Source organism: Ornithorhynchus anatinus, chromosome X3 (genome assembly GCF_004115215.2).
Source record: "Ornithorhynchus anatinus isolate Pmale09 chromosome X3, mOrnAna1.pri.v4, whole genome shotgun sequence".
In the NCBI taxonomy this organism is placed as follows: domain Eukaryota; kingdom Metazoa; phylum Chordata; class Mammalia; order Monotremata; family Ornithorhynchidae; genus Ornithorhynchus; species Ornithorhynchus anatinus.
In genome coordinates, this window is record NC_041751.1 from 11,508,360 (window position 1) to 11,528,888 (window position 20,529).

General features: G+C 42.1%; 1 protein-coding gene across 1 annotated transcript in view; it reads right to left on the bottom strand.

Moving 5' to 3' along the window:
* The window catches only part of ANKH (ANKH inorganic pyrophosphate transport regulator), a 122,759-nt gene that overhangs the window by 23,745 nt on the left and 78,485 nt on the right, over positions 1-20,529 (bottom strand). Inside the window, exons 4-7 of the mRNA XM_029053848.2 lie at positions 16,793-16,911; positions 13,705-13,788; positions 3,008-3,178; positions 1,323-1,457 (exon numbers count right to left, since the gene is read on the bottom strand). Of these exons, the coding sequence (XP_028909681.1) occupies positions 1,323-1,457; positions 3,008-3,178; positions 13,705-13,788; positions 16,793-16,911 (509 nt within the window). The remainder of the gene's footprint in view (positions 1-1,322; positions 1,458-3,007; positions 3,179-13,704; positions 13,789-16,792; positions 16,912-20,529) is intronic.

A 20,529-nucleotide genomic window follows, 5' to 3' on the forward strand; every position in this document is an offset into this window, starting at 1 on the left:
ATTTTATTATTTTTTAAATCTACTGGTAGTCATCTTCTTACCTGGATTCCCTTTGGATTAAGTCAGAAAACTGTTTTAACATAAAATGATGTGCCTGGTTTAATTTTTTTCAATAAACAAAGACTTCCTAGTCTGCAGGAAATGGCTGACATTTTTTCTTACTGAGAAAACTGACCTAAAAGATTTGGTGAAAACGTTGCCACCAAAACCAACTCACACAATGTGAAGCCAGTAAACCAGCCAACAAATTAAACTAGAGAGTTAGCCCTGCCAAAATGCTCAGCTGCTCCCAGGTTTCTGTAAATGGGTTTGCTCGCTGGAAGAGCACTCCAGGGATCAGTGTTTGTCCTTCCTTTTACAACACAAGATGCCCAAGATGTTAAACTTTCCCTAAACCCCATGCACCCACCAGCCTCCTTTAATGACCTGAGGTTTCTGCTGATGGGATTTAACCCCTCTAAGTCTAAAGGATTTAAAGGAAATGAATCAAGGCTCTTTGCTCACACACTCTGCAGATAAAAAACAAAAATCATTCATCTTTTTCTATTGATTAGCTGGCATTTTTGAAACCTATTTTCTCTGAATACAAAGCCAAAGAATGATTCCCTTTGGGCAATCTCTTGGCAGCGAAATTTACCAAGAGGCTCAGTTTGGAGGAAAGCTAGACAATGTGCACATTATCCATGGAGCAGGCATGTAGGGGGTGGGGGGAGGTGGGAACAGTCTAGGTCAAATTGGAGGCAACTTGTCTCAAAGTTTTAATATAAAATAGCATTACACCACTGGTTACATAAAATGTACTTGAAAAGCTGAGCTAGTTGGTTTATACCAGAAATAAACATTACATGTGGAAGGGTGTATTCCTCTTCTCATTTTAAAGGGAAAGAAATGGGGAAACTGAATGCCAAAGTGACTTGCCCAATATGTCGCTGGGGAAAAATATGGACTGAGGCATTTAGCCCAGTTCAGATGGAGGATCCCAGCTGTTTGTCTCCATAGGAGGCAGAAAACCAAACTGAAGGAAAAATCACAGGGAATGCTAGAATCCTAATTTTGATTGCTTATGTTTCCTTATGCTCCCTATATTAAAATCATAAATTCAAATATCACCATGGGGTAGCATCGCCTGGTAGAAAGTACAGTTATTGGGGAGCTGGAGATGGGCTTCTTCTCTTGGGGGTCCAAGATAACTCACAACTCTGCATGTCTCTCTTTCCTTCACAGATGAAACCAGTTTCATAATATCCAGTCCTTTCCTACCTGCAGGAGACAACCAGGCGATTCATGAACCCAAGAAGCTAAGAGGAGACTGTCCTACTAACCTCTGTAGCTGCAGAACTGCCGCCCAGGTCTCGGGAAACAAAGAGGTTGACGATGGGTCTGCTGATTCTCTGAGTTGCCAAAATCAATGCTAGAGGCCACCAGAAGCCCAACATCTTCCTTATTGTAGCATCGCCCTATACCAAGATAGAGGCACATTTCATCAGTACAAAAGAACGATGCAGAAATACAGATAAAGTGCTTTCCTTGGGTCAGCATCAAACCCTACTCAATAAACTGAAAATGGAATCTGATAAGTGAGCTCTTTTACATTAAAATACAGCACATGACAGCTGGAGATACAGACCTCCACAGTTGGCAAGGCTGGTAAGTAGGCAGAGCACACGCAACCATTGTGTGACTCTAAATCACTCTTTTCCATCACACACCTCATCTTTCACAAGGGTCAATCTTCACTTTGGTATGTTAAATGGATTTGAAACTGACTTTTGTTTAAAAACACAAAAAGCACCAGGCTGGGTTCAGTAGTGGTCCATTCAATCCGTCCTCTGCTGCCAATGATAGCTCCAAAGGATGTTTAGACATGAAGAAGGGCTACTAAGTTGTGTTCCTTTAACCACAGGCTAAGGAAAGAACCCCTCTAATATCCCACACATTTTCCCTCTAATATTAATAGCAGATCCCTTTTCCATAAATCTTTGTATACAGTTTTCTTGAATTTTCTAACTTCTCCTTTAAACATCTTCACTTTTCTTTCTAATCAAACATTCCAGACCTCATTAGTTTTTTACAAACCTTTCTTGAAACTCAACTGACCAATACCATAAGAGGCAGGACCTAGCAAAGCTGGAGTCACTGTCAATTTTTCAAGCTCTTATGAATATTGATGGATAACCATGGCTTGGGCACTGAAAAAACTGGAGGCTAAATTATAGGCCCTCAGTTACTGGTAATTATTGATTGAAATTATTTACTCATCAGGGACTCATGGAAAAGGAAAGCAGATGAGAAAGAGAGAAGGGTAGGAGAAAAAGAAGGGCCTGATGGCTGGGAGAAAATGGGTCTTCGGTTAATTCTGTTGGCCTCCCACCACTCTTCTGTTATCCAAATAAGAGAGGGCGAGCGACCAAAGGAACCATAACTGATTTAACGAGCCATTCACTGTTTCACTGCACAGGCGGGGCATACTTAGACATGCATGGCTTAATCTCTGAGACAAGCATGAATTACCGACAGGATCAACCAGGTAGCCCCTTGACATGGGAGTGTCACGTACAGGGATGAGTGGACAGGGTAAGGTCCAGAAGGGAAAGTTGGATGCAAGTCTTTGCAGCCTTTATCAGGGTATGTTGTACACTTAGTTCTTCACTTTTGTTTGGCAGGAAGAAGGATATTCTTTTCTAGTATTAGGTAAGTACAACTGCCTGAATTTTGAGGACCGCATTTTTAGGCCAACAGGGCACTTGATGGGCAGTAGTGTGGCCTGGTGGAGAGAGCACAGGCCTGGAAGCAGAGGACCTGGCTTCCAATCCCAGTCCTGTGACTTAGGACAGGTCGCTTAACTTCTCTGGACCTCAGTTTCTTCAGCTCTTAAAAGGAGATTCAATACTTGCTCTCCCTTCCACTTAGACTGTGAGCCGCAGGTGTTGGGTCTACCCCAGTGCTTAGTACATTGCTTGGCACATAGTAAGCACTCAAAAATACCATCCTCATTAATGAGACATACCCCAAGTTCAGGTCCACTTCTGTCCGGAATGATATCGTGAATATTCCTGTAGTAACCCAGGCATAGAGTGGTGCAGCGGACGAGGGCTCCCATGTACAAGGAAAGGATTGGGATAAGAAGAGGCTCTCTGCATTCCAGGTGACTATGAAGCAAAATGGCTACAAAAACAACCTGAGAAATAAGGGAGAGAAAAATACGGTTAGGGAAACCACAGATTTTTTACACACACGCACACCCCCGCTACGCCCACCCACCCCCATTCTGTCTCAAACAAGACAAACATGTATCTGGACAAATTATTAGCTTTTATATATTATATTCTCCCAAGGGCTTAGTACAGTGTTCTGCATACAAAAAGAGCTTACAAAATTCGACTGATTGATACTAACTAATAAAACTGGGGATCTCCTCTTGCCTATTGAGCTGTCTTTGATAGTTTGGATCATTCGGAAACAAGATCCCCTCTGAAAAGATCTATATGTCATCTTGTCCTCTCTTGGTACTACTTCTATACAATTGGACTTTGTTGTCATTATTGTACTCTCCCAAGTGCTGAGCACAGTGCTCTGCACATAATAATGTTGGTATTTGTTGAGCGCTTACTATGTGCAGAGCACTGTTCTAAGCGCTGGGGTAGACATAGGGAAATCAGGTTGTCCCACGTGGGGCTCACAGTCTTAATCCCCATTTTACAGATGAGGGAACTGAGGCACAGAGAAGTTAAGTGACTTGCCCACAGTCACACAGCTGACAAGTGGCAGAGCTGGGATTCGAACTCATGAGCCCTGACTCCAAAGCCCATGCTCTTTGCACTGCGCCACGCTGCTTCTCATAGTAAGCACTCAATAAATACGACTGATAAATATGCTTTGATGAGTATTTTCAAAAGATGACCCATGCAGCAATATGTAAGAGAGACAGAAGAGGGATGAGGCAGGAGACGGAGGGGCCAATAAGGAAACTGTTCCAGTAATTCAGCAAGGTCGTGATAAAGGCCATAGTTGTCAGAAAGAAGAGTGGGTTGGTGACTCCATGCTATTTTATTAAGAACCAGCATAACAAAGGCAGATTGAGAATGTGGATGTTGAATGTGGGTGATAGATGAGAGGATGTCAAATGACAGCAAGCCTTATGGGACAGGGATGAAGGTGGTGTTATCAGCTACCATGGGAAAATTAAGAAGAAGAAAGGCTTTAGGAGGGAAAGTATACCAGTTATTTCCAGTAGGAATTTTGCATACTGCATGAATATTTTGCATTCTACAAAACATCTTTATTGTTTCTGAGAGGCTCCTGGATCTGAAAACAGGAATATACAAGGGACCTAATTCTCCTTCTCCTCCTCCTCAGTCATCAATGGTATTTATTGAAGGCTTACTATGTGCAGAACACTGTATAAAATGTTTGGGAGAGTGGAATATTACCAAGTTGGTATACACATCCCCTGCCTACAACAAGCATACGTTCTAGAGGGACAGACATTACACCCATCTTGAAGAAGAAAGGAAAGAAAGGTGATTGTGGAAAGTACTGGGGCATCTCAAGTTCAGTTCCCTTAAAAACCACAAGCAAAGAACTGAGCAATTTCCTTACTGACACCACCAACCCCCAAGGTTCACCAAATGCCCCAACGATGAAATGCTGGAAGTGCCTGTAACCAAGGTCTTGAGTAAAGTGGTTCCCCGGCCAGAGTTTGGGTCAGTGATTCTGGGGTTGGGACGTGCCGGGCTCCGACACCTGGTTCAGCAGACACTGCTCTTTGAAGTTACCCAGATTACAAAGAGAGGTCAGAAGTGCTATTTTTGTTCCTGTCTTTGTTAAAGGAAATAACACCATCATGAGACATGGGGACAAAAGCATTGGCAGTAGCAAGAAGCCCGAGAAGCCGTAAAATCAATCCAAATAATGTCAAGTGTCAATAAAAGAATCTTGCACACTGAGATGAAATAAAAAGCTGGCTTCCTGGGGAATAATGCCTCCAGACTCAAAGGCCCGGATACGAAGAACCTGCTGAGCCCAGAAGATAAAATGGAGCTTGGAAAATATGCATTACACATAATATTGGTGTACTGGTATCGAGAGAGGAAAAATCTGTAAGATAATCAATTGGGGCATAGAAAGTACAATTGCAATATTACTCTTGAACGATGCAATACGGATGAATGTCACAGAATAAAAAAGAGTTGGCATTGCACTATGATCTGACTGACGCACCGGGGCTGTCATTCTAGAGCTGCCCTACATAGAACCCAGCAAACAAAGGTACGGCCAGAGCAGCATTGCAATAATGGACTTCCTGGAGCCCAGGCACTGAGCTCGTTGTGAGCAGGGAACATATCTACCAACTCTGCTATACTCTACTTAGTACAGTGCTCTCAATAGAAAGAGAAAGCTTCTGCCCAAACTGGGCAGATGTTTTGTTCTGCCCAAGGATGTAATAAATCCCTATATTTTAGCTTCAAAGAGGAAATTAACCAAAAGCCATGAATGCAAGAAACAATAGCACAACGTTCAAGAAATCCCTCTCGGACTTATAAAATGCGATCTTTATCTTCTGCTCTGAAAATGCAGATTCATTCAATGGCTACTCATTAAGGACCAACAAGACAGTTGCACTGTATGAGGGATTACTACACTGGCCCTGATTTCAGAGATTATATATAAATCTATAAATCAATGGTATTTATTGAGTGCTTACAGTGTGTGGAGCCCAGTACTAAGTGCTTGGAAGAATACAACAGAGTTGACAGACAAGTTCCCTGCCCACAATGAGCTTATGGTGTATGTTAAATGTACTTTATAATATAGCAATGCACAAATAGACCATGAATAGCAATATCTAATTGTTGCCCCATCTGCATCTTTACAGTGATTCCTATTATGATCTACTTTTAGGTTTGTGGCATGGTATTTTGCCTATTTGCAGTTAGAAAGTTGAACATCATCAGTTTGCAGAACATTAGTTTCTATCACACTAGTTCCTCAAAGATCTAGTTCCTTCTTCACAACCCTTACTTAGATTGCAAGCCCCACATGGAAGAGGGACTGTGTCTTCTCTGATTAACTTGTATTTACCGCAGCATTTAACAGTGCCTGGCACATAGTAAGTGCTTAACATATGCCATAAAAAACAAAAACAACCCCCTCCCCCAATAATTTACACTCTGAGTTGGTTTTCCTTCGGATGGAGGTCTAACTCCAATATTCCTATCACTATAAACTCCCACAGATTTGCTAATGGCCATGGTTTGTGGGTATATAACCTCAGTAAATGGCCTTGCATTTTGCAACAGTGCTCTACATTTTATGAGTGCTCAGTAAATGGTGACGGGTGAACTGGTCAAGTATGTACAAGGTTAAGTACTAAAAAAAAAAAAATGACGTTTCTGGAAAATAGGTGGACAAAGTTCAGCAATACCCTTCTTTAGACAAGAAAGGTTTCCTAGGTGATGGGCCTGAAACTTGATTTTGACGGATTGGAGCGAGGTACTGGGAGGGAGAGAAAAATTGCTAGGCAAAGGGTACAGCATGTCATGAAGCAAGGAGGCAGGACAAGAAGAAGTCAACATGCGATAAACTAAGAAACTCGCCTGGCGTGAGTATAAAAGTACAGAATAAAAATGGGGCTGTAGCAAAGTAGGTCAAAGCTTACCTTGACAGGGAAGAATAAAGGTTGTAAATAGAAGCCAAAAGAAAGACTTTCAAGAAGAGAGTGGGAAATTCCTAGATGTTTTTGTAGAGGGAGCATGATCTTTAAAGATCATCTTTTACTTTCATACCCGAAAGAGAAAGGGGCAGGGAGATATGGCAATATAGGAAAGGGACAAAACAGAGACAAGGAGAGTTGGGACAGAAAAATGGGAAAGGACTTGAAGAGGAAGAGGCAGGGTTGTGAAATACTGTGAAGAAGACGAGCAAGATTTAGAATTGCTTGGACACAAGGGCCTGGGGCCAGAAAGGTATCCATAAGAACTCCAGAGATCAGTGTATGGGGAAGGGGAAAAGGCCTGGGAGTCAATGGGTATCAAATACAGTTAAAGCTTTGGGAGGATTTATTTTTTATGGTATTTGTTAAGCACTTACTATATGCCAGGCACTGTTCTAAGCTCCGGGGTAGATACAAGGGTAGCCAGGTTGTCAACAATTCATGTCCCACATAGGGCTCTCACAGTCTTAGTCCCCATTTTACAGATGAGGGAACTGAAGCACAGAGTAGTTAAGTGACTTGCCCAAGGTCATAGAGCAGACAAGTGATGGAGCTGGGATTAGAACCCAGGTCTTTCTTACTCTCAGACTCATTCCCTATCTACTAGGCCACTGGACAGCCCAAAGGACAGGTCACTGGATGTAGGCCATGCTCTTTCCCATAAGACAGGCCACTGGATGTGGATGGTTTGAAAATTTTACGAGATGAATAGTCAAAGTGCAAAAGTCCATAGAAGGTTTGGTAACAAGGACAAGGAAACATACGGACCTGGGACAGGCATCATGGTATGCATAATGGAGTCATATACATGATTAGATCAAAGAAATACAAAAATGTAAAGCACTGCAAGAAGTGATATAAGGTGAGTCATTCTTTTGGGATTAGACTAGAGGTTCATTGACCAAAATAAACTGCTGTTATGTTAATTACCCTATTACATTCATCTTTCCATCTATTTCTTAAGAGGCCTTCAAAAAGGTTTTTTACTGAGCACCTATTGGGTACAGAACACTGTATTAAGTTCTGGGGAGAGAGTACAATAGAGTCAGTAAGCATAATTACTGCTCTTAAAGATTGCACAATATGAGGTAGGTGACAGGCATTAAAATAATTTACAGATAGGGGAAAGAAGAAGAGGGTATGTATGTTAGTGCTTAAATAGTGGAGTATATAACTTGTTTTTTACAGAGTACTATGAGTGCTCATGAGTACACAAGTGTATTGTTGGTGCAGAAGTTGTTATTCTGAGTTGTTGTTGTTGAGAAAAAATGATTTAATTAGAGATGGTCTCCTGAAGGGAATGTGGCTTCATAGAGGCTTTAAGATGAGGAGATCTATGAACTGGAAGAGATGGAGGGAGAGGAGTTCCAAGCTGATAAGAATAATGGTATTTGTTAAGCTCTTAACTACGTGCCTAGCACTGTTCTAAGCACTGGATAGAATGTGAGCAAGTGATTGGAGATAGGAGAGTTGAGAACGAGGCACAATAAGTAGGTCTATTTATGAGGAACATGAGAGCTGACTGAGTATCCTAAAGCCAATGGTTAGAAATTTCTGCATGATGTGGAGAGGAATGGACAACTATTTGAGGAATCTGAGGAAGGGAGATATGTGAAAAATGATGTTTTGGAAAAACCACCTGGATAGCAGAATAAAGTATGGATTGGGAAGGGGAGAGACTGAAAACAGGGAGAACAATGAGGAGGCTAATGAAGTCCTCAAGCCAGGATATAAGTGTCTTGACCAGTGTGAGGACCATTTGAATGGAGAGAATGGGGTGGATTCTGGTAACGTGGAAGAAAAACTGGGAGGATTTAGCAAATATTCTGAATATGGGTTGAAAGAGAGGGAGATTGCAGAGGGGGAGTCTCAAAGCAGACTTGAGAGATGAGGAGAAGAGGGGTGCTTTCAACTTTGATGGGAAAGTTAGGCCAGAAAGAGGATTTCAGCAGAAAGAGTTCCATTTTAGACATAGTGATCTCAAGTTGTCGGGCTGGACATCTATGTGGAGACGTCCTGGAGGCAAGACAACGTGTGAGATTGCAGGGGCGGTGAGACTTTGGGGCTAGCAAGATTAGATTTGGGAGTTTTCTGCACAGATGCGGTAAATGAAACCATGAGAAAGGATGATATTTCCAAGGAAGTGGGTGTTTAGTGGGAAGAGAAGGGGACCCAAGACAAAGTTTTTGAGGGATTCTTACATTTGGGGAAGAGTCAGAGGAAGAGTCAGTGAAAGAGTACAAGAAGAAATGGCCAGAGAATCAGGAGGAGAATCAGGAGAGAACTGAGGCAATAAAACCAAGGTTAAATAGCATTTCCAATGGAAAGGAGAAGTCTGCAATGACACAAGCAGCCGAGAGTTCAAGGATGTTTTGGACAGAACCCTACTTAACCCTACTTAAAGCTCACCTCCTGCAAAAGGCCTTCCCAACCTGAGCTCCCCTTTTTCCTCTGCTCCCTCTACCCCCTCAGCAGCTAAACCCTCTTCTCCCCCATTTCCCTCTTCTCCTCCCCCTCTCCCGTCCCATCCCCTCAGCTCCGTACTCATCCGCTCAACTGTATATATCTTCATTACCCTATTTATTTTGTTAATGAGATGTACATCACCCTGATTCTATTTATTTGCTACTGTTTTAATGAGATGCTCTTCCCCTCAATTCTATTTATTGCCATTGTTCTTGTCTGTCTGTCTCCCCTGATTAGACTGTAAGCCCGTCAAAGGGCACGGACTGTCTCTATCTGTTACTGATTTGTACATTCCAAGTGCTTAGTACAGTGCTCTGCACATAGTAAGCGCTCAATAAATACTATTGAATGAATGAATGAATGACAGAGTCCACCAGATTTGATAAGGTAGAGGTCATTGTTATCCTTGAAGAGTGTGGGCTCAATGGAACTCCATATATAAAATCTCCCCTAAAACCTGGTCTTTAACTGCAGTCTCTGCTTAAAAATGAAACAAACTATCAATCAATATTATTTGTTGAGCACTTGCTATGTGCACAGTACTGTACTAAGTGCTAATCACTGTGAATCACATAGGCAATCTCTCATGTCCTAAAACCATGGACAAGCTCAATTTTCCCAACTTGGGCACTGAGTGACCTACGAATGAAACTGTGGTAACAGTTGAACTGTCATTTGGCCACCGTGTGGGCAGCTATGCAACAGGCTAAGAGCAAGAGTTTATCAAGTTTGTCTTGAAGTATTGCAATCCTTTAACAAAATCCAAAGACACTTATTGGGATGGACAAAAACTACAAGTAGCAATAGAATGGGAAATGGGTGTCATGTGAAGACTATGATTATGCACCTACTTAGGAGTGAATTCAGTCAAACTGGTTAAAAAAAAAAACAACAAAAGAGCTATATGCATCTAAACTTCAGAAAGAGTTACAAGTTGCCACATTTTGGCCAATATTTCCTCACGAACCCTTCTCTGCTAGGAGGGAATGCAAAAGATGGAAATTAAAGAATGTGACTGTATCCATAAATGAAATAGAAGCAAGCTCAGAACACTAGAACAGAGATCTAAACATTAACCTCAATGAAAGTTCATGGGTCTCCTATTTTAAGTCGCTCTAATCATCGCTACTTCCATCCAAAACAAACAGCGTTTATAATTGTTTTATGGTTTAGTGCTACATTATGAATTCAGTGATACTGAAATATGGCAAGGACTCTTTGGTTTACACAAGACTGTAAAGTCAAATAGCAGTGATCTACTTCTCAGAAGATTTAAAAGTTTCACAGAACATCATAAAGTTAAATAGCAAGGGCCTGTGAACTAAACATGAACTTGTAAACAACCCAAAACACCTCTCAAATAAGAGAAAAGAGGCACACCCAAAACTACAAGTGGCATTCTGTGGACTATACCTCAGGTATACTTCAGGTCTACCCATGAGACCTGAAGAATGTTCTTATTACTGCTGCTGTGAGGGACCCCAACATGGAGTGACCATTGTTTGCCATCTTCCAAACCCTCATTAGAGATAAAATCAGTATATGGCAAAGCAGCAGATCTAGACAGCTGATTAACAAACTCCTGGAAACTGTAGGCACAGAGTTATTTTTGTGTCCCTCCAATCTTCTATCAGAGAGATAAGTCCTCCAATCACCACCATTCACTCATTCATTTAATCGTATTTATTGAGCGCTTACTGTGTGCAGAGCACTCTACTAAGCACTTGGCATGTACAATTCGGCAACAGATAAAGACAATTCCTGTCCAAGAATGGGCTCACACCAGTGTGACCAGGGAGCCTCTACAAGATATTATTATCCTGATAGTCATAAAGACTGTAGAATCTAGGCTGTAAGCTCCCCCTCTAGACTGTAAGCTTGTTGTGGGCAAAGGATGTGTCTGTTTATTGTTATATTATACTCTCCCAAGTGCTTAGTACAGTGCTCTGCACACAGTAAATGCTCAATAAATATGAATGAATGACTGACACTGTTATTGGAAAAGACAGGACTGGCTTGATGATAATGATACCTCGATCCAAGAGCTGCGTGCAGGAAAGCCTAAACTGTACCCTAGAGGAAAAAGAAACATTTGCCCGAAGTGGTGGGACATGATGGCTGAAAGGATCAGCGCATGCAGATCAAAATCAAGTCAGGCACTTCTATGCATCTCTGAAGAACATATCCGGGCCCTTACACACTCTCAGGGTACCCTTAAAATGTATTTATGGCTCCACCTTCATCACAGGTATAAGAGGAAACAAAGAACTAGCAAAACACTTGGGTGATCTTTCATGATTGACAAGCTCTAAGGAGAACAGGCAACTTGCCAATGTGTAAAGACATATCTTCGTTCAAATACTGAATGAGGTTACCACTGCAGCTGAAGTCCTGAAGACCCCCAGACTCTGCCTGGTGAGATCGAGAAGCAGGGAAGCGCAGTATGAGAAGGGAATTTGTCAGTTTGTTACACTGTATTCTCCCAAGCGCTCAGTACAGTGCCCTGCACATAAGAAGTTCTCAGTATATACGACTGAATTGAATGAATGGAGTCCCCTTCTTCATGGGGATTTCAAGACTTACAAGGAGCTGCTGGAGTGAAAATTCAGGTCCAGGATCTGACTTTGACCACTCTCTGCTCAACATTATTACTCCAGCAGAGGGCAGGCAGAGAAAGGGAGAGGCTGTGAAGCTCAAATGAGCCCAAAGTTGAAATTCATTAGCAGGTTTTTAAAGGTTTGATGGGATGGAGGTTGCAATTCATGTCTAAAATCCAGTTGAGAGACCATCTGTGCATTCCATTTATTCTGTCTCTCACCGCTCTACCAGCAGAATAATTACAAATTGGCCATTCACGTTTCTACTAAAGCACTACTTGCAGCCAAACAAAGCACTAAATCAAAATGCCGCCCAACCCTGCCAATACAGGAGTGGAAATCTCTTCTCTGAAACCCAGGAGAGAATAGCGGAAGTAGCAGAAATAGTATTTATTGGCTACTAATCTGCCAGGAAATGGACAGAGAATAGTGCCCACTGATGTCATGTCTTTTTAGGACAAGAGGCCCACACACAGTATATCAGGCACCTTGGGCTGTTCTCATCTTTGAGGTGGAGCAGGCACTCCTAAAGTCTGCCGACTATCATCGGTATGAAGAAAGAGGTGGTAGGTGACTTGGAAGCTCTGTTGGGGCAATCTGGAGAAAGCGTCATGGAAACTAGAAGAAGCCTCCAATCCTGTCCAGCTCTTCAATCGATGGTTTCTAATGCAAACTAGTGGGATAGATGCAGGTACTATAATCATGTGCCATGGTGTCAGCCCAGCAATTGCAGGGCTAAACTGACCTTTAAACACATGACTTTCTAGTTCATTCTTACTTACAATTGGAACAGTGGGAAGTTAGTGTTCTGTGGATTCCTGAATGCCCTGGACCCTACAGCAGCAATTCAAGGAGCCTGATTTTTGCCTTCTGTCTCTCTTGGAATCGGGCCAGGGAAAGAACATCTTTGGAATTAAATCTCTTTGGTTCATTTTTCTTGTAGCAGTCTTCCAAAGGAACCAACCCAAAAACCTTACTGCAAAAACCTGGTACCTTTCAAATTATAGGCATTTGTCAGCTGTCAATACAGGTTAACTACACTTGGTTCTCATCTTGCCTTTTTTTGAACTATTTATCCATATTACCCTTTTTATCCAAAGGAATGCTTTGTCCTTCTGGGAAACAGATGCTGCTCAGAAGCTGATCCAGGCTAGCCTTCTCCCACAGTCAAATCAGAAATAGCTTGAAAAAAATCACTTCATTATAAAGCTCCCTGAGAACAGGGTTCACGTTAACTAACTCAACTGTTCCTCTACCAGGCGTTTACTACATTGTCTGGCAAACAGTAAGTGCTCAATAATTAGAGGATTGACAAGCTCCAAATATTATCATTCTTCGAGTAATAATGAACTGTCAAGATTTTCTAAAGTCTCTAGGGTCTGGGGTGGGACTAGTAGTATGACAGATTCTGTAGATGTTATCCCTGTCAGCACCACAGGTTTCCTATAAATATCTGTATGACACCGTGGAAGATTAATGTGATGCAGAATTAGGTTACACCTAGCATCGGGGAAATTTCTGAAATCCAAACACCAATCATGATCATTGAATATAAAGGGTTTTTTTTCCTACTTCTTTAATGATATCATATTCCCTTCTCTTTCATAGGCCAACCAAGGACTCCTTTCCCAGCCCTTCTTCCCCATGCTCATTAAGCAAAGAAAAGTCACAGTGAAAAACAACAACAACAAAAAAACCCCAAACTGTGTGAGACCACTGATTAAGCTCCGCTTCATAGGGATTACTCACAAATTCATTATGGGGAAAATAAATCAACAGAAAGGAGCTAAGCAGTCCAATCTATGACCCGGGAAAATTTCCATTCTCATTCCATAAGCAGTAAGATAGGAAAGAACTTTACTGAACTTCTCCTTAAGTACAGAAAGTTTGATCAACACAAAGACCGAAACAAATTGGTGACATCATTACCTGAGCTATGACATCGGAAATAGAGGCACATCCCACCAGAAAGCTGTATTTGTGTTTCAACAGAATGCCAGCATGTGTCCAGGCCTGCCAAAGACAAAAGAAATAGGTTGGAAAGGTACTGACATGAAGCATTTACCTTTGGGATGACTAAGATTTTTATTAAAGCATTCCTGCACACACTTTATTTTCCCAGCACATGATAACCTGAGACAGTGGAAAATGTTTGAGGGCCAAGACTACCAAGAGTTATGCATTGGCCATCCTTACATTTCCAACGAGGGGAGAACTGAGACAGATATCAAGTAATTAAACCCCCAAAGGACCAATTTTTGCATCTGTCAACAACAAATCAGACCCAAGTCCCCGCTTATTTGGTTAGTGTTGGAAATGAGCGAGTTTCCCTATAAACTTATTGTTCCTGCCTTCCAGTTTGTCTGCAAATCCACTGGAGCCAGCCTCATCAAAATCAGGCTACTAATATGAGGGGGGACACTGATGTTTTAGAGTACTTCGGGTTAGCAAGGCAAGCAAATCACGGTAGGTTTTGCTTTCTTGGTGAAGGGGACATTAAGGTGAAACCTTGGCACTTCATGTGGCTGTGTTATAATTAAGACTCATTTGGTTCATCGAAATTATGATCTTTGGGCATTTGCACATACTAATTAGTGTCCCATGAGTTTCTTTTTGGCATGTTTGGTCAAGATCTGATCCATCAATGGGGTGCTACTATCCATAAGCATACTTGAGGACATCTTAGGCTCAGAATAGAGGTTCTGCAAGAAGGCCTAGAGGTCTCTGGATTTTGCTAGATCAGAAATTATTTTGTTTTTGTTCTGGGGTGGACAGTTTTGAAACTTCACTAGGTGGCTTTATTTCATCATAGTTCTGGGCTAAAGAAAATAAAAAGAGCTATTAATTTATTTTTCCTAGATGTAAGCTAACCCTTCCCTCATTGCATTTTCACATGTTCCAATCTCAAACATCTATAGGCATTGTTACAGAAGTGACAAGAAGAGATAGCACTTGTGAAGAGCATTTTGTGGACTGTCTCCCTGCCCGAAAGCCATTTGAATGATTGTTAAATTTTGTGGGTTTTAGACACTGTCTCCTCAACCCACTGATCAGACATCAAATAGGCACAAAAAGGCTTTTTTTTTAAAAAAAGTTGCAGTATATAGCTTCTGTGACTGAACCATTTAAACAATGAGGCCCACTGCCCAGGGAAGATGGCGGCCTGCCTTCCCTCCCCCATGCCAGCTGAGGGTCCTGATCTGTCCCACTGAAAAGGAGCAGGAAGCATAAGCAGCAGTCGGCTTTCCCCGCTACTCAATGCAGGTGGGTAAGCCCCTTGTGGGCAGGGATCCTGTCCACCAACTCTACTGCACTGTGTTCTCCCAAGCACTTAGTACAGTGCTCTGCACATGGTAAGTGCTCAATAAATACCACTGATTATTCTTCATTCAGTTGACGTTCAATAAGTTCTAAATAATTCATAAGCACTGTCATTACTAATAAATGCTGGGTTGACATTCTTAGCCTTCAGTATAAAAAAGATTAAATTACATTAACCCATTAATTCTTGGCATTTTCTGGGCCTGTTATAAAATATCATTCTAATAAAAATAACAAAAGTGGGGTCACATACTAGATATTCAGACACAAAAATATTGCTTTCACCTGGGTGGTCTCAAAAGCAGTATGTCTCTGATTGAATTTAGCTATGAACACTCAGCTTTGCCTTCTAACATGGTTTCATAATATGTATCAATTCTACCTTTTAGAATCTATTCTTCCTGGGACTTAACTCACTTTCTGGCAGTAAACTAGGCCACTAAGAACTACTTAATGAACGGTACAGTCTACCTGGGCTCCTGTGCCTAACTTAACTTCTCTGTGCCTCAGTTACCTCATCTGTAAAATGGGGATTAAGACTGTGAGCCCCACGTGGGACAACCTGATTCCCTTGTGTCTACCCCAGCGCTTAGAACAGTGCTCGGCACATAGTAAGCGCTTAACAAATACCAACATTATTATTAGCACCTGATTCACTACCAGGAAGTTTTTAAGCATTGTGAAGAACCTGGATCTGTCATTTCAGATCAGTGTGAACATGCAGTTCTCACTGTCGCCAGCGCTCTCTTTTTTAAAAAAATCACACACATGAATAAGAGAATCCTGGTGTGATTATATATGAGGCACATGTTTTCCCAGGATGGAATGTGTATCATTTCAAGACTTCATACAGTACACATTTAAACCTCAAATGATATGTACAGTGAACAAGACAAATATGCAAATTAGCACCTGCCCAACAGCCCAGAAACTGAGAACAATTTCAGTCTGACTTAGGGAAGACATCAGGGTATGGGAAGCAAGGATTTCAATGAAAATGGAAAATCCGACCATGACACTAATACAGAACTTCTCTGGGCTACTCATCTGTAATGGTTAGAAGCATCTCCATGATACTAGTAAGCATTCAGTGGGATGGCAAAATCTGCTTGGGTTGACTCTTTTGATAGCAAGTAGATTTTCTGAGCTGAGCCAACTTCCAAGACTGATTCAAGGGTAGACTTCTTTGGGAAGTTCTAGTTTTATATCACTAGTTATCACTAATGATATTTTCTGTTTATTTTTTCCCCTGTATCATATTTATTGAGTGCTTACTGTGTGAGGAGCACTGTATTAAGCGCTTGGGAGAGTACAGTATGACAGTGAAGACATGTTCCCTGCCCTGGGAATAAGAAAATCACTTTAAAGCAATTTATAACTCATCAGAACTGACTAAATATGGCAGCAATTAAATATCCATTGACCCATCTCATTAGCAAGTTACAGCTTGTGCTAAAAGCTTGTGCTAAAAGTTACATCAGAGTGTTTACATCAGGAAAAGGCTTGTGCCAGATCAGCTGTAATTCTCAGAGCCCAAAAAGATTTGAATTTGGCCATCTGGATGCCAATGAATGATCAGGGTTCTTGGATAAAATATATGCCAACTGTTCTTTCTCGTAGTGTTGTGTGAGGTGAGCGGTGTCCATGGAAGCGGTAGGTTTGTTTGGATCAGTGACCGAGCTTTTTCCACACTTACCATGGCATCCATAAAAGGGAAGGCAGCGAGATAAAGGAAGGCCCTTCGGGTTTTACTTCCCACCGACTCATCCACATGGTGCAGTTTGTTAATAATATAGTAGCCCAAATCGCTATAAGCTGAAAGATCACAAGAAAGAAATTCCAATGAAGAGTTATGACTGAGGGAATTTTTTAGGGTTTTTTTGTATTATATTCATCACATGTATTTCCTTGAAGGTTTTCTTATGATCTAGGACAGCATCATAACAATTTTTCATCTCTTTGATTTTTATTTTTTAAGAGCAGCTGTATTCCAAACAACTAGATGATTTATAATCCCTTCCAGGTCTGATTCGCTTTCTTTTTTTCATCAAGATTGGACTCCAGGACATTTGCACCCATACAATTTTACGAATGTTACGGTCATTACAGCACAGAACTAGTGGCCTAGTGGAAAGAAAACAGGCCTAAGAGTCAGGAGACCCAGGTTCTAATCACGGCAATGCAATTTGCCTATAATAATAATAATAATGATGGTATTTGTTAAGTGCTTACTATGTGTCAAGCACTGTTCTAAGCACTGGGGTAGATACAAGGTAATCAGGTTGTCCCACATGGGGTTCACAGTCTTAACCCCCATTTTACAGATGAGGAAACTGAGGAACAGAGAACTAAAGTGACTTGCCCAAAGTCACACAGCTGACAAGCGGTGGAGTTGGGATTAGAACCCACGTTCTCTGACTCCCAAGCCCGGGCTCTTTCCACTAAGGCATGCTGCTTGAATTTGCCTACCTTGGGTAATATGCTTGACTTTCCTGAGCCTCGGTTCTTCATCTGTAAAATGGTGATTAATATCTGTTACCCCTCCCCTGCGAGCCCCATGTGGAGCAGAGTCTGATCTGCCAGGTCCCACCTCCAACTTTTTGAACCATGATGACTTCTTTCTCACATTTCTTCTCTTTCTCCATCCATACATTGATCCTTGGGGACTTTAACATCCACATTCCTGACCTCCCTTCCACTGTCCGCTTTCCATCCTTCAACTCCACTGACCACCTGCTCCACCCCAACTCACCCACTCGCCAATTTGGACACACACTTAACCTCATCATCTCTAGTTACTGTACAATCTCTACCCTCACCAAGCCCTGTTCCAGATGGGGCTCACAATCTAACTAGGAAGGAGAACAGGTATTGAATCCCCATTTTATAATTGAGGAAACTGAGGCTCAGAGAAGTTAAGCTGCTTGCCCAAAGTCACTCAGCAGACAAGTGGCGGAGCCAGTATTAGAACCCAGGTCCTCAGACTCCTAGACCTGTGCTCTTTCTACTAAGCCATGCTGCTTAAAAGGACTGTAGGTTTTGAAATATGGATCAAATGATGCTGCAGCTTTCCACTGTAACCATTTCCTGGGTACTTCACCATCAAGCTGAGGGTACTCCCAGAAGTCTGAAGGAGACTGGTACATAACCAACATGCAAGGGACTGGTGAAGACACGGAATTGGTTTCCAGAAGAAGTTGTCTACGCTGAAAATAGCAGTACATCCTAGAGGGATTTGGATAAATTCACAGATGCCTGGCTCATAATGAATCACTATAAGGAAAGCTAGAGATGTAAAACAGGCTGAGGGCAGGAATCTTGCTTACCAACTTTAAAGTAACTGCCCAAGGGCTTGGTGTAGTGCTCTGCACACACTAAGCACTCCACAAACACTATTGATAATTGTTAGATGATACACCTGGGAACCATTAGGATTGCTGTCAAACAGAGTAATCATGAGGTGGTTCCTCCAAATCTCCTGTTGCCCCTGCCAGAGACAGAATACTAGGCTGGGTAAGCTGAGAAGCAGCGTGGCCTAGTGCGAAGCAATGTGGCCTAGTGGATAGCAAACCAGCCTGGAAGTCAGAAGGATCTGGGTTCTAACCCCAGCTCTGCCACTGGTCCGCTGTGTGACCTTGGTCAAGTCACAACTTCTCTGTGCCTCACTTACCTCAGCTGGAAAACTGGATTAAGATTGTGAGCCCTATGTGGGACAGGGACTCCGTCCAACCCGATTAACTTACACCTACCCCTGAACTTAGTACAGCGCCTGGTATATAGTAAGCACTTAACCAGTACCATTTGTTTGTTTTTTAATGTTATAGCTGATGGTGATCTAGACTGGCAATTCTCTCGCTGGCACCCTAATGCATTTGGAGACTTTTGAGTTGTGTCCCAGGCGTGGTCATCTGATCTCATTGTGCAGGATGGATTCCCCTCCACTCAGCATACTCAAATCAAAGAAAGGGGCAAGGCAGAATTGGGACTTTGCTGTCCACATGGAATGATCGCACCCCTCCCTTGGCTTAATTGCCTTTCTCACCTGATTCCCAGGGGTCTGGCAAGGTTCAGGAATAGTGCTGATGTCATCTCAGTGTGCCCATTATGTGCTAGGTTTCTATCCAGCTGCCACTATCTCCTGCTATGTGCCTTACATGCCTCACCTATGCCCCATACTTTGTCTAACCAGCTCAGATTAGCTAAAATGATTGTCTAATCATCTTAGATTAACTAAGATTTTGTTCAGGCATTCTCCTACTTGAAGTGCTCTCATTTTCACTATCAATCACATCCCTGGTCTCCAGCTCCTGCTTGACATTTTCCTGATTTATCTCCTTACCATCCTAGTCGTGCCAGCCACCACTGCAGAGGAGACCATCAAAGCATGGAAAAACAGTCAAAACGTGATGGCATGGCCATAGCAGGAAGTCCTTTCCACAATCAAAATCATAAAATATGGAGAAGCACCAGCAGGGCATTCTTTCAGAAATTTACACATGGAGGGATTCTAATCTGCAGACATCTGCCCAAGCTTTCTCAACAGATGGAAAAATGAAAAAAAAAAAATCTGAGCACCAACTGTGGAAATGATCATGGAATCTCAGTACTTTCTATTGGTGGCAAATTACAAGGCAGAATCTTTCTTGACAAACTACCGGAGACAATCAACCACAGAACACCAGGCTCACAACGTGGGGCTTCGGATCAAACTGTGGTACCACAAAACTTGATGTTTACCCAATGACTGATACAGGAGGGGTGCAGGGATCACCACCAAGACCTCCATACTGTTTCTGAAGACCATGTAAAATCGTTTGACACCATCCACACATAGATGAGGGCTCTAGCAACTGCTAAGCCAATTGGCTGCCCTGACAAGTTCACCCACATCTTTATGCTACCCCATGATGGTCAGGGCAGCTGAGTCAGAGTTGGCAGCATCTGCCCTATCTTACCTTTATCCTGCTACCACCAGAGTAAAGCAAGGCTGTTTGGTAGGTCGAGTCCTCTTCAACCTATTTTATGCCTACATCGATCAATCAGTTATTTTTACTGCGTGCTTACTGTGTGAAGAGCATTGTACTAAGTGCTTAGGAGAGTACAAGACAGCAATAGACACATTCTCTGCCCACAAGCTTAGGGTCTAGTGGGGGAGATATTAATCTAAATAAATAAATTACAGATATATACATAACTGTTGTGGGGCTGGAGTGGGGATGTTAGTGAGTAAAGGGAGCAAGTCAGGGTGATGCAGTATGAGTAGAAAAAGAGGAAATGAGGACTTAAGCTTGCATGCTTAGGATGGAAAGCGACTATTGGGAAATCAAGAGTGACTGAGAGCCAGTTCTGAGTAAATTGATGACTCTATGGAGGAAATTAACTAGTTGGTTCTGTTTCTCCATAGGGTACACAATAGGATAAATTGGATACCTC